The sequence below is a fragment of the Oryx dammah genome, unplaced genomic scaffold, assembly GCF_014754425.2.
Source record: "Oryx dammah isolate SB20612 unplaced genomic scaffold, SCBI_Odam_1.1 HiC_scaffold_18, whole genome shotgun sequence".
Taxonomy (NCBI): Eukaryota; Metazoa; Chordata; class Mammalia; order Artiodactyla; family Bovidae; genus Oryx; species Oryx dammah.
Window position 1 is genome coordinate 22,989,751 of NW_024070202.1, and position 14,207 is coordinate 23,003,957.

The 14,207-nt window shown below is 39.7% G+C and overlaps 1 protein-coding gene across 2 annotated transcripts in view; it reads right to left on the minus strand.

The window, feature by feature from the left end:
* DGKB (diacylglycerol kinase beta) overlaps window positions 1-14,207 on the minus strand; it is an 856,074-nt gene that overhangs the window by 35,914 nt on the left and 805,953 nt on the right. For both annotated transcript variants that reach the window (XM_040260596.1, XM_040260597.1), the window contains exon 23: window positions 2,845-2,965. In XM_040260596.1, coding sequence (XP_040116530.1) covers window positions 2,845-2,965 — 121 coding nt within the window. The remainder of the gene's footprint in view (window positions 1-2,844; window positions 2,966-14,207) is intronic.

Genomic DNA, 14,207 nt, shown 5'->3' on the forward strand with positions numbered 1-14,207 from the left:
TAGATCTGATAGAGTGCCTGAAGAACTATGGTTGAAAGTTTGTACTAGTGTATAGGAGTCGGTGACCAAAATCATCCCAAAGCGGGGGGGGAAAAAGCAAGAAGGCAAAGCAGTTGTCTGAGAAGGTTTTACCAATAGCTTAGAAAAGAAGAGAAGTGAAAGGCAAAGGAGAAAGGGAAAGATATACCCCTCTGAATGCAGAATTCCAAAGAATAGCAAGGAGAGGTGAAAAAGCCTTCTTAAGTGAATAATTAAAAGAAATAGAGGAAAACAATAGAAGACTAGAGATCTCTTCAAGAAATTAGAGATACCAAGGGAACATTTCATGCAAAGATGGGCGTAATAAAGGACAGAAAGAGTACGGCCCTAAGAGAACTGGAAGACATTAAAAGGAGGTGGTACGAATACGCAGAAGAACTGTATAAGAGAGGTCTTAATTATTCGGATAATCAAAATGATGTAGTCATTCCCCTAGAGCCTGATATCCTAGAGGGTAACGCCAAGTGGCCTTAGGAAGCGTCACTACGAACAGAGCTAGTGGAGGTGATGGGATTCCAGCTGAGCTGTTTCAAATCCTAAAAGACAATGCTGTGAGAGTGCTCCACTCCATATGCCAGCAAATTTGGAAAACTCAGGACCACAGGACTGGAAAAGGTCAGTTTTCATTTAAATCTCAAGGAAAGGCAACGCTAAAGAATGTTCAAACTACAGCACAATTATACTCATTTCATGTTAACGATGTAATGCTCAAAATCCTTCAAGCTAGGCTTCAGCAGTATATGAACTGAGAACTTCCAGATATACAAGCTGGACTTATAAAAGGCAGAAGAACCAGAGATCAAATTGCCAACATCCGTTGATCATAGGAAAAGCAAGAGAGTTCCAGAAAAACATCTGCTTCATTGACTACACTAAAGCCTTTGACTGTGTGGATCACAACAAACTGTGGAAAATTCTTCAAGAGATGGGAATACCAGACCACCTGACCTGCTTTCCGAGAAACCTATATGCAGGTCAAGAAGCAATAGTTAGACTTGGACATGGAACAACAGACTGGTTCCAAACTGGGAAAGGAATATGTCAAGATTGTATATCGTCATCCTGCTTTTTCAACTTCTATACAGAGCATATTATGTGAAATGCTGGGCTGGATGAAGCACAAGCTGGAATCAAGATTGCCAGAAAAAATATCAATAATCTCAGATATGTAGATGACACCACCCTAATGGCAGAAAGCAAAGAGGAACTAAAGGACTCTTTGATGAAGATTAAAGAGCATGGTGAAAAAGCTGGCTTAAAACTCAACATTCAAATAACAAAGATCATGGCATCCAATCCCATTATTTCATGGCAAATAGACGGGGAAAAAATGGAAACAGTGACAGACTTTATTTTCTCGGGCTCCAACATCACTGCAGACAATGACTGCAGCCATGAAATTAAGATGCTTGCTCCTTGGAAGAAAAGCTATGACAAACCTAAACAGCATATTGAAAAGCAGAGATATCACTCTGCCAGCAAAGGTCTGTATAGTCAAAGGTTTGTTTTTTCCAGTAGTCATGCATGAATGAGAGCTGAACCATAAAGAAGGTTGAGTGCTGAAGAATTGATGCTTTTGAAATATGGTATTGGAGAAGACTCTTGAGAGTCCCATGGACTCCAAGGAGATCAAACCAGTCAATTCAAAATGAAATCAGTCCTGAATATTCACTAGAAGGCCTGATGTAAAAGGTGAAGCTCCAATACTTTGGCCACCAGATGTGAAGAGCCACTCACTGGAAAAGACCCTAATTCTGGAAAGATAGAAGGCAAAAGGAGAAAGGGCCTCAGAGGATGAGATGGTTGAATGGCATCATCGACTCAATGGATATGAGTTTGAGCAAACTCAGGGACATAGTGAAGGACAGGGAAGCCTGGTGTGCTGTAGTCCATGGGGTGGCCAAGAGTCAGACATGACTGTGTGACTGAACAAGAACAACAGCAAAATGGGCCTCCTTGTTTCCATGCAATCCCACACTGCAAACATGGAGGAAAGGTGTTTGATATCTCACATTTTCCAGTATTAACTCTTTCATATATGTTAATATAACATCAGTTATATCTGTGCTATAATCTGTAGTTTCATGTTAGGGTAATATTAGACTTTTGTTTTACTGGCATAATTTTGGGGGAAAAAAGGGTTTTCAAAAGATTTAAATGCAATATACATATAAAATTTTACTTAATAATTCATTGTTTAATTTATAGAAGCAATGGTGGACTTCATGAGAGAATGTATGTTAATGATGCCTTAACAGCATTTTCACCGGGTAGTTTGCCTATTAGATACTTCAGTGCTTCTGTAGATTCAACCCTGTGTGTACCAGACTAGAGGAGCTAGAATTTGTATGTTAGAATCATATCCATGGTCTCAACAAAAGGTTATCAAATTCCAACCAACATGGTAAGTAACAGTAAATCAAATCTTTATAAATTCTGTCAATTTCCATTATTTTAAAATGTATCAGTATTAATCATTGATAACAATGTATAGATGAAACAAAATCATTATCAAAATCTTGTATAACATTAATGTAAATAATTTGAAGCTATGCCATCTCCGGTGGCTTGACAGTAAAGAATCCGCCTGTAATGCAGGAGACTGGGGATTGAATCCCTGGGTCAGGAAGATCCTCTGGAGAAGGGAATGGCCACCCACTATATATTCTTGCCTGGAGAATCCCATGCACAGAGAAGTCTGCCGGCTACAGACCCCGGGGTCACAAAGTCACGACTGAGTGACTAATACTTTCCCTTCACTTTTCACATGTCAACCTCCTTCCTGAATGACAGGGAGAGGGCTACCTGATGACAACAGAGGAGCACTGAGCCAGCCGCCGCCCAGCACTCTTCAGTCCTGTGTATATTTGCCCCATCTCCATGGCTCCTTCCAAGCCAACCACCTCCAGCAGCTGATCACTCAGATCTGAAAGGAAACAGAAGCCTTGTAAATTACAGTGCATATGCATACAATTGGAAAAGGAAATGGCGACCCACTCCAGTGTTCTTGCCTGGAGAACTCCAGGGACAGCAGAGCCTGGTGGGCTGCCATCTATGGGTTTGCACAGAGTCAGACACGACTGAAGCGACTTAGCAGCATGCATACAATGCCGTGCCATTAGACATTATGGAAATGAAAAATAAAAGCTTCTTGAGAAAGAAAGCTTCTCTGCCTCAGATACTATACTAAGAGTAACAAAAAGATGGTCTGTCTTACTTCTGAAACTCTCAGTTTAAGCAAATCCTGAGGCGCTGTGGGGAGAGATGTGCTGTCAGCTTATTCTACAACAAAATGGGAAGAAAGGATTCTGAGCCAAATAATGCCAAAAAATATACCAGCAGCTTTAACATCAACAAACTTAACGTTATTCCACATGTATATATGGAACATTTATACCCCCCACATCAGACATTTGGCAGCAAATACACATTTCAGTATTATAAATAAAGTATGAGGACATGCTGTCAAACATGATTTTGTTGAATTACTCCAACAAAAGATCTTAGAGATCACGGAATTAAAGTTTCTTATTTTAAAGATAAGAAGACTTGAGGCATTAAATCACTGAGTGACTTGTCCATGTGCGGGTTAAGTTGCATCAGTTGTGTCCAACTCTTTGCAACCCTATGGACTATATAGCCTGCCAAACTCCTCTGTCCATGGGATTTTCCAGGCAACAATACTGGAGTGAGTTGCCGTGCCCTCCTTCAAGGGATATTTCCAACTTAGGCATTGAACCCACATCTCTTATATGTCTCCTGGATTGGCAGGCACGTTCTTTATGCCACAGTCACAGGTAAACTTGTGCAATTTTTCTTGACCTTGAAAAAAGAAATGTTTTCCTGATGGTAAAGAATATGCTACCAAATTCTAGAGTAGGTTTGATAATTATCACCATATTAATACAGTGTTTTTTCTTTTTTTTTAACCAGATGACAGTAAAAAAAAAAAAAAGCTAACGGTATTAGGTATTGCTTGTCAAGTGTTTCCAAAGTACCTGTCACTGACTGAGCACTCGCTCCATATCACCTCACTTGCTCCCCTGGCAAAACCAAGTTAAGACAAATATGATTATTAGAATTTACAGACGGAGAAGCTGAAAATCAGTGAAGTTAACTCAATTTATTTATATTAACATAAAGAGGAAGTGACAGAGCCATAATCTGAGGTATAATCCCAATGTTATATTTGGTAAATCAGCCATACCAAAGAGAGATACTTTTAAAACTGATAGAAGTATTTCTTATTGAGGGAGTGAGAGTGGTGTCTGTGTGAGCTGCAAGGCCCCTTTCCAACCTGCAAACTTTCACTCTCCAGAGTAGCAGAGGAGGTAGTCGTTATCAGGAAAACCCTACAGAGCACAACTGTGGCACACAGCCCCTCCACTCACTTACCTGGCTCAGAATGCCCAAACCCCTGATTTAAAGGGAAAATTTTAGGTGCACATATATGGTTCTTTCCTATCATGATATTTTCATGTAATCCCTTGTGTTTTCAAATGCAAATAAATTGTTTAATATTGTTTTCAGTAGCAAAAAGAGCTGGAGGGGTGGAATAGAATGTTACAAGGTAAGATATGATTATACAAGTTAACTGTGCAATAACTAGTCATAGCTGAGTGTGGACTTGAAGCAAAACCAGCATGTGTGTGTTGTATGTACCTCATTTTGTACAGAAAGTCCTCATTTCCCACTAGTGAATCCATTTTAGCACAAAGTTCAGAGAGATGAATGATATATTTTCAGTGTTGTTCATGTGTGCGGTAAACAGCACTTTGAAACCTCAAAATTTGTTAGGCCCATGATCTTTGGCACATTTTATCTAAGCTCTGAAAACACAATGTGTGACCAATCCACTGTACGTTTTTTGAATTGAACTGACTTTTAAAAACCACTGTGTTTTAAACTTTAAGCTCTAGCTGCAGCAGGAGATTTTTTCACATGTGGACACAACTATCCAGCTACTGAATCAAATGCTAACCAGTCATAGTATCTTAGAGCATTCACCTTGCTGTTCTAAACCATATTTAGACTGATTTCTCATCAAACTTATTCTGTGTTTCTAGTTAAAATTTATGTTGCCAAGAACAGATGGACAAGGAATGGAAACATATTCTTTCAGCTGTAGCCGGCACTAAAATGTGCTTGGCTCTATAGCCTGGGTGTTAATATACGCATTTCTTAGATATATGTCAACCAGAAAACTGTACTGTGGCAAGCACTAAAACCCCAGATGTGTGTCTGGTGATATTTATAAAACAACAACAACAACAACAACCACCACAAAAATGAAGTTCGTGTTCAGTATTCTGTATTTTCCACTGCTTGGTTCTTAAGTAGGTGAAATTTTACACTGATTTCTATAGTGATCTGGTTGATAGAAACTGTTCTACAAGAAATGAAATACTTTCTCACGACAGAGTTAATCTGTGAGCCCTAACTTTTCCATGAATCACAGGGACTGTCTACATCTACACCATATTGCTACTGTCTACCACCCTCCTTCTGATTTTTTTTCTTTCTTTTAATTTGTCTTTGTTTTTCTCCCTACAAAAATGCTCTGAAAATCAGTTCTACCATTAATCACTGGTAATGAAGACTCTGCTTATAGATTTAGAAGATGTAGGCATTCAACCTTTTATGTTCTTGCTAACACAAAGATATAGAAATAGTGGTATATTTACTAGTGCAAAATTAACAACATATTCCTTCTAATTAAGCATTCAGAAAAAAAGGAAATTCTAATTTGTGCTGCACAAATTTGCTCCCATAACACTTCAACAATTTTATATAAAAAAGCCTGTAAGGTGTGTGTACAACTGCTGCCTCTCACATACTAGCTTTGGGGGCAGGGTCCTCACTAACTTCAGACAAAGATAATTTCTACACAGTTTTGAATTCTATTTCTACCTGTGGTATCATCTAGAAACATCAAAAACTTCCTCACTTCACATTCTAGCTAAAATTTATTTTAAGCACAGGTCCCGTTGAGATGGCATAACCAACCAGATTCACCTCCTTAATTGGTTTGCTATGTGGCTATTTACTTTGAGCTCATGAACTGAATCAAGCCCACTGTCTGTTTATGTATGGCTTGCAAGAATAGTTTTTACATGTTGACAAATGGGAAAAAAAATTGATACATTGTGACAGCTGAAAATACATTAAATTCAAACTTCAGCATTCATTAATTAGCTTTTATTGGAAGCAGACTCTGGTTAGTTTAGGTTTCGTCTATGTCTGTTTTCACACTATAATGGCAGAAGAGAGTGGCTGCAGCAGGAACCACGTGGCCCAGAAAGCCTACAATGTTTATTATTCAGACCTTTAGAAAGAAAGTGCCAAGCTCTGCCTGACTGCTTGAGTGAAATAGTAACTATTTCTGGCCACTGATGTTTTCAACTTTAGTGCATGTTGCATGCTAAGTCGCTTCAGTCATGTCGGACTCTCTGGGACCCCCTGAACCGTAGCCCAGCAGGCTCCTCTGTCCATGGAAATGACTCTCCGGGCAAGAATACTGGAGTAGGTTGCCATGCCCGCCTCCAGGGAATTTTCCTAACCCAGGGATCAAACCCGCGTCTCCTGCATCTCCTGCTCTGCAGGCAGGTTCCTTCCCCACTGTGTCACCCGGGAAGCCTGGGTTTTACTTCAGTACTGCCTCTATAAATCCTAATGGCATCACAGTTGCCGGAAAGACATAATGTCCGAGCACTCATTCCCTAGTGTGTGTGCTGGTTCAAAAAAGAACTTCAACTATGGAATCTCACCATACTCATATACTGTGAGGTTTCCTATAATCAGTTTGTTGTTGATCATGAAATACCAGAGTTTCTAAATAACCCTGTTACAAAAGAAAGTAGAGCAGCTTAACGTTCAACATTATGCTCAGTCCTTGCACCTGGTTAGCCTTCTTGTGTATGAAAGTACAGTCACAGGTAGGAAGGCGGAAGTTGCACCCAGGCCTGAAGACACATGTGAGAGGTCTACCTGTGAGTCTCTAGCTGAGTACTGAGAAATCCTGACCTCCTGATACTAGGAAGTGTGTCTATTCCAAGGAAAATGGTGCTTTTGATCAATTTAATGTTACTTTTGAAGAGGAAAAACAGTACATTTCTGAAAGAGTTAACATATCTTTCCAAATGCCTCCATGGGTATAACAGAGGCAAGGAAATCTGCCAAATTTAGTATTTCCATTTTTAAAATAGAAAGTCTAGAAAAGGTGTTCAGAGGGAACAGATGTCATGAAAAACAAAAACTGGGTATAGTAGAACAAGATTCTTAACACAGGGGCAGTGATTCTGAATGCAGAAAAATATGACTTTTTTTTTTTACCAACATTAATTAAAATTAAGAACTTCTTTCAATTATAAATTTAGGCAAGAAACCACAGTTGTAGTAGAAATATCTCTGACTTTGTCACTGATAGATATCACACATATTTCCATATCACATTATAGTTGTTGCAACATTTAAAAATTCTATTTATACTTTATATTTAAGAATTCTATTTATATTTAAAAATTCTATTTTTATAATCTTTGACATCTTAATAATTATTAAGCCTCTGCTAGATTTCTAAAAGTGATTTATTAATATGGGAAAAGAATCTAAAGAAGAGTGGATATACATACACACACCCACACACCCCCCCACACACATATATGTATAACTGATTGTGTCCGACTCTTTGTGACCCCATGGGCTATAGCCTGCCAGGCTCCTCTGTCCATGGGATTTCAAGAATGCCGGAAGGCTTCCCTGATGGTTGAGAAGGTAAAGAAACTGCCTGAATGCAGGAGACATAGGAGATATGGGTTCAGTTCCTGAGTCAGGAAGATCCCTTGGAGGAGAGCATGGCAACCTACTCCAACATTCTTGCCTGGAGAATCCCATGGACAGAGGAGCCTGGCGGGTATGGTCCACAGTGTCGCAGAGTTGGACATGACTGATTGACTAACACTTTCACTTTCTCCAGGGGATCTTCCCCACCCAGGGATCAAATCTGGGTCTCCTGCATGGTAGGCAGATTCTTTACTGTCTGAGCTACACACCACCGTTAATCAACTATACTCAAATAAAAATTTAGAAAAGAAGCACATATATTACTGAGCTAAAATCTTAACATTTCAATATTATGGATTTCCTTTGAAGCCTACATATATTTTAATGAATTTTAAAACATTACTCCAAGGAAGAATCAGTAGATTTTACCAGAATGGCAAAGAGGACTATAGCACAAATATGGTAAGAAACTCTACTTTAATCTGCCTTTGACTTTGTATACCTTTTCCTGAACATTGCTAGTGCTGCATATTGAGATACAGGTAACCTGGGGGTATGAACATAAAACCTGAAGGTCAGTAGTGCAGTATAGATTTGAGAACACAGGAGCAGTACAGCTAATAAATGGATAATATTTATTCATAGCTTAGTCTCTTCATTTTTGACAGTTACACACTGATAATACATCTCATTATGTAATTGTTTTAGACTGCCATATGTAGGGAACAGAAGAGGATGCATGACACACACAGACTGAGTGTGGGTTGTAGCATTTTGGCATTTCATTGAATAGAGTGTGTACTGAAGGGAGAGGGGTGGGGGGGACAGGGCAGGGCACACTCCTTTGTGCATGGTGTCCAGCAGCATGCTGTAGCACAGGGGCCAGCTATGACCTGGGGGTACACTCAGTGACTCAGAAAGGACATTCCGTCATCACCTAAATTGCTAATTATATCACAACTCTTAAGGACTTATTGGCCAAGGTGACACCAGGCTAGCTATGGAGTTGTACCTTCTAAGTGCTAAGACTGTATGCCTTCCAGCAATGCTTGTTTTAGCTAGCAAACATTTGAAACATGCCTGAGGATCCAGAATAAACTTTAAAACCCCTGGGGGTATATGAAATTACTCTGCTAAAGTGAATGCTTCAAGGATGATTTTGTAGCATGTCTGTCTATTACCCATTGATTCTTTACTTTTAATTTATTTGGCTGTATTTGGGTCTTAGTTGTGGCATGTGGGATCTTCACTTGTGGTGAGCAGGCTCAGTTGCTCCATGGAATGTGGTATGTGGGATCTTAGTTCCCCCACCAGGGATCTAACCTTGTCCCCTGTATGGCAAGGCAGATTCTTAATCACTGGACCACCAGGGAAGTCCTTGCCAATTGACTCTTATTTATTTATTTTTAAATATTTGTTTATTTTTAAACAGTTTATTTTTGTTCTGGGGTACAGCTGATTAACAATGCTGTGACAATTTCAAGTGAACAGCAAAGGGACTCAGCCATAAATATATATATATACACACACACACGTATCCATTCTCCCCCAAACTCCTCTCTCTCCAGGCTGCCACATAACACTGAGCAAAGTTCCATGTGCTGTAGAGTACGTCCTTGTTGGTTATCCATTTTAAACACAACAGTAAGTAAGTAGCTTCCCTGGTGGCTTAGACAGTAAAGCGTTTGCCTGCAATGAGGGAGACCCAGGTTCGATTCCTGGGTCGGGAAGATCCCCTGGAGAAGGAAATGGCAATCCACTCCAGCACTCTTGCCTGGAAAATCCCATGGACAGAGGAGCCTGGTAGGCTACAGTCCATGGGGTCTCAAAGAGTCGGACACGACTGAGCAACTTCACTTTCACTTTCAAGTACATGTCCATCCCAAACTCCCTTTCTATTCCTTCTCCCCATTCTTCCCTCCAGCAACTGTACATTCATTCTCTTTGTTGGTTATCCATTTTAAATATAGCAGTATGCACATGTCCATCCCAAACTCCCTATCTTTCCCTTCTCTCCATTCTTCCCTCCAGCAATTATAAGTTCATTCTCTGTGAGTCTCATTCTGTTTAGTAAGTTCATTCCGATCATTTTTTAGATTCCACACAAAAGTGGTATCATATGATATTTGTCTTTCTATCTCTGGCTTATTTCACTCAGTATGAGAATCTCCAGGTCCATCCATGTTGGTCATTATTTCACTCCTTTTAATGGCTGACTAATATTTCATTGTATATATGGATCTGTGTGTGTATACACACACACAGCACATCTTCTTTATCCATTCTCCTGTCAGTGGACATTTAGGTTGCTTCCATGTGTTGGCTATTTTAAACAGTGCTGCAATGAACATGAGTCCATGTATCCTTTCAACCATGTTTTTCTCTGGATATATAACCAGGAATGTGATTGCAGGGTCACATGGTAGCTCTATTTCTTAATTTATATGTATGTCTCATGAACATAAAGCTGTTTTCTCCAACCTCCATAAACTAGAAAATGCAAGTAGAAAAGCAGCTGAGTGGAGAGAGCTGAAGCAAAAATGTATTAACATGAACTCTGTGTTTTAAGTTCAGTTCAGTGCAGTTCAGTCACTCAGTCGTGTCCGACTCTTTGCGACCCCATGGACTGCAGCACGCCAGGCTTCCCTGTCCATTACCAACTCTCAGACCTTGGTCAAATTCTTGTCCATTGAGTTGGTGATGCCATCTAACCATCATCCTCTGTTGTCCCCTTCTCTCTTGCCTTCAATGTTTCCCAGCATCAGGGTCTTTTCCAATGAGTCAGTTCTATGCATCAGGTAGACAAAGTATTGGAGCTTCAGCTTCAGCATCAGTCCTTCCAATGAACATTCAGGACTGATTTCCTTTAGGATTGACTGCTTTTGATCTCTTTGCAGTCCAAGGGAATCTCAAGAGTCTTCTCCAACACCACAGTTCAAAAGCGTTATTTCTTTGGTGCTCAGCTTTCTTTATAGTTCAACTCTCACATCCAGTTTTTCTAGAAAAACCTAGAAAAACCATAGCTTTGATTAACAGACCTTTGTTGCCAAAGTAATTTCTATACTTTTTAATATGCTGTCTAGGTTGGTCATAGGTTTTCTTCCAAGGAGCAAGTGTCTTTTAATTTCATGGCTGCACTCACCATCTGCAGTGATTTTGGAGCCCCCCAAAATATCTGTCACTGTTCCATTGTTTCTCCATCTATTTACTATTAAGTGATGAGACTGGAAGCCATGATCTTCATTTTTTGAATGTTGGGTTTTAAGCCAGCTTTTTCACTGTCCTTTTCAACTTTCATCAAGAGACTCTTTAGTTCCTCTTCACTTTCTGCCATAACGGGGGTGTCATCTGTGTATTTGAGGTTATTGATATTTCTCTTGGCAATCTTGATTCCAGCTTGTGCTTCATCCAGCCTGGCATTTCACATGATGTATTCTCCATATAAGTTAAATAAGCAGGGTGACAATATACAGCCTTGACATACTCCTTTCCCAATTTGGAACCAGTCTTTGTTCCATGTTCTAACTGTTGTTGTTCACTTCTAACTGTTGCTTCTCGACCTGCATACAGATTTCTCAGGAAGCAGGTAAGGTGGTCTGGTATTCCCATCTCTTTCAGAATTTTGCACAGCTTTTTGTGATCCACACAGTCAAAGGCTTTGGCACAGTCAATAAAGCAGAAGTAGATGCTTTTCTGGAACTCTCTTGCTTTTTTCTATGATCCACTGGATGTTGGCAATTTGATCTCTGGTTTCTCTGCCTTTTCTAAATCCAGATTGAACATCTGAAAGTTCTCAGTTCACATACTGTTGAAGCCTAGCTTGGAGAACTTTGGACATTACTTTGATAGCATGTCAGATGAGTGCAATTGTGCAGTAGTTTAAATATTGTTTGGCACTGCCTTTCTTTGGGATTGGAATGAAAACTGACCTTTTTAAAGTATCTTTAAAGCAAACTTTTAGCATCTCATAGAACATGCTATACAATTATAAGTCTTTCAAGGAAATAGAGATTATATATATAATGTATATGGTACACCTACTATGCAAAGACTTTTTGATAACAGATTTATAGGCATTTTTCCATTTAAGACTTCCAACAATACCTTAAGGCCAGTATTATTCTTTTTTTTTTTTTTGAGGAGGAAACTATGTTATCTATTCAAGTCTTTACACACAGTTGATAATATGGTTCTCCAATAGGTTGCTTCACTCCAAAATCCATGTAATTGGACATATTGAAAACAGTTAAGAACTAACCAATTAAATGTTATCAGTGACTGAAGGACAAAAATACAACAAAGAAATATATCCTAAATGGTGCCATTAATAATCATACCACTGAATCAGGTCAGATGCTGTCACCAAATTATAATATAGTATAAAACTCTCATTCACTATGACTACTCCAGGTCATGCAAATGAATTAGAAGAATTTTGATAAGAAGGCTAAGACATGCAGAACACTTTTTGAAAGGATTTCTATCCAATGTTGTTAGAAAAGAAAAATGAAAAAGGTTAAAGTATTGTACATAAAGGATCAAGGAGAGTTACTTGGAAAATCTAGCAGTGTGAAGTATCCCATTCTTTGATTAAATCTGAAAAATAAGGAGTTAAGGTATATACAGAAACACACACACACACACACAGCAGAATCACATGCCTGACTTTAAAAATGACTTTTAAAGAATAGATTTGATCATCTCTTTTAAAGCCATCTGTTTTTTAAAAAAAAAACCAGCTAGAGCTGACTATAACTTCATGTATTTTCATTCTAACATTCTGAACTTCCCTAAATGGATCCAAAACACACACACACACACACACACACAAGAATCATAGTAGTCTGGCATACTGTCAACAACTGCCCTACTGTGATCAAAGTGGTCCAAGACTGGCAATCGCTTTATTATGGTATACTTGAAAGAGGACTTTCACCTGAGGACACAGAACCCCAGAAGTCATGGACATTTCATATACAAGGCCGTAGAGAGCCAGCTTAAAGACTCCCCACAGAAAGCTATTGCTATGACTGGCAACGAGTATTATCAGCAAATGTAGGCGTAGGGTTTAGGAGTACAAGCTAGCAGTGATTCTGAACACTGCTGCTTCTGGGGTCTTGAGTCGGTTTGTTCTTGTTAAGCTTTGAAGAGGGACTGAAGGCTGATGCTTGTTTTCTGTGTGAATAAGCCATTAGGGTGTGAGGGGCTATTCTCACAACATCATGCTTCCTGTGCCCTCTTTCATAAACCAAACTACTTTACGTGTCTCCTCGCATTAGTGCCATCGCCAAACAAAGCAAGGGTACATGAATGAGGGCTGATGTCAGCAAAGTCTGAATAACTTCTGGGGGGGCATCCTGAATTCCAACACTGAAGCCTGCTAAGGGGCTAAAGGCTTCCCTAGTGGCTCAGATGGTAAAGAATCTGCCTGCAGTGCCGGAGACCCAGGTTCGATCCCTGGATCAGGAAGATCCCCTGAAGAAGGGAATGGCAACACACTCCAGTATTCTTGCCTGGAGAATTCCATGGACAGAGGAGCACTGCAGGCTATAGTCCATGAAGTTGCAAAGAATGGGACACAACTGAGCAACTGAATCTATCTAAGAGGCTAAAGTGACCAGGAAGATCACCAACCCTTACCTTCTAAGAAATAAGTATTTCCAATAATTAAAAAGCAATTTAAAATCCAACTTAAGAGAGGGTGATCTTATTGTGGCTCAGTGGTTAAAGCGTCTGCCCGCAATGCAGAAGGCCTGGGTTCAATCCCTGGGTCGGGAAGATTCCCCTGGAGAAGGAAATGGCAACCCACTCCAGTATTCTTGCCTGGAGAATCCCATGGACGGAGGAACCTGATGGGCTACAGTCCACGGGGTCGCAAAGAGTCGGACACGACTCTTTCACTTTCACTATGAGCGACTTCACTTTCACTATGTGATATTTGGCCTTCCCTGGTGGCTCAGAGGTAAAGAATCTGCCTGCAATGCAGGAGACGTGGGTTTGATCCCTGGGTTGGGAAGATGCCCTGGAGAAGGAAATGGCAGCCCACTCCAGTATTCTTTCCTGGGAAATCCCATGGACAGAGGAGCCTAATGGTCTACAGGCCATGGGGTTGCAAAGAGTCAGACAAGGCTGAAGCAACTCAGCATGAGCATGATGTGATCTTAATATTCAATTTCCAGAAGCACTAGGAAAATGAGCTATTTTCTTGAAATATATTATAGAATATACTAGTATAGTCCAACAATCTCCTTATTTTAGTTTTAATGAAATATGAAACACAAACATGGTAATACATTGGAACTCACTTGCAAATTAAAATACAGACCAAATATAATTGTGAGGAATAGTGATTTACACTAAAAATTGTCCTGTATAACAGAGCTGGC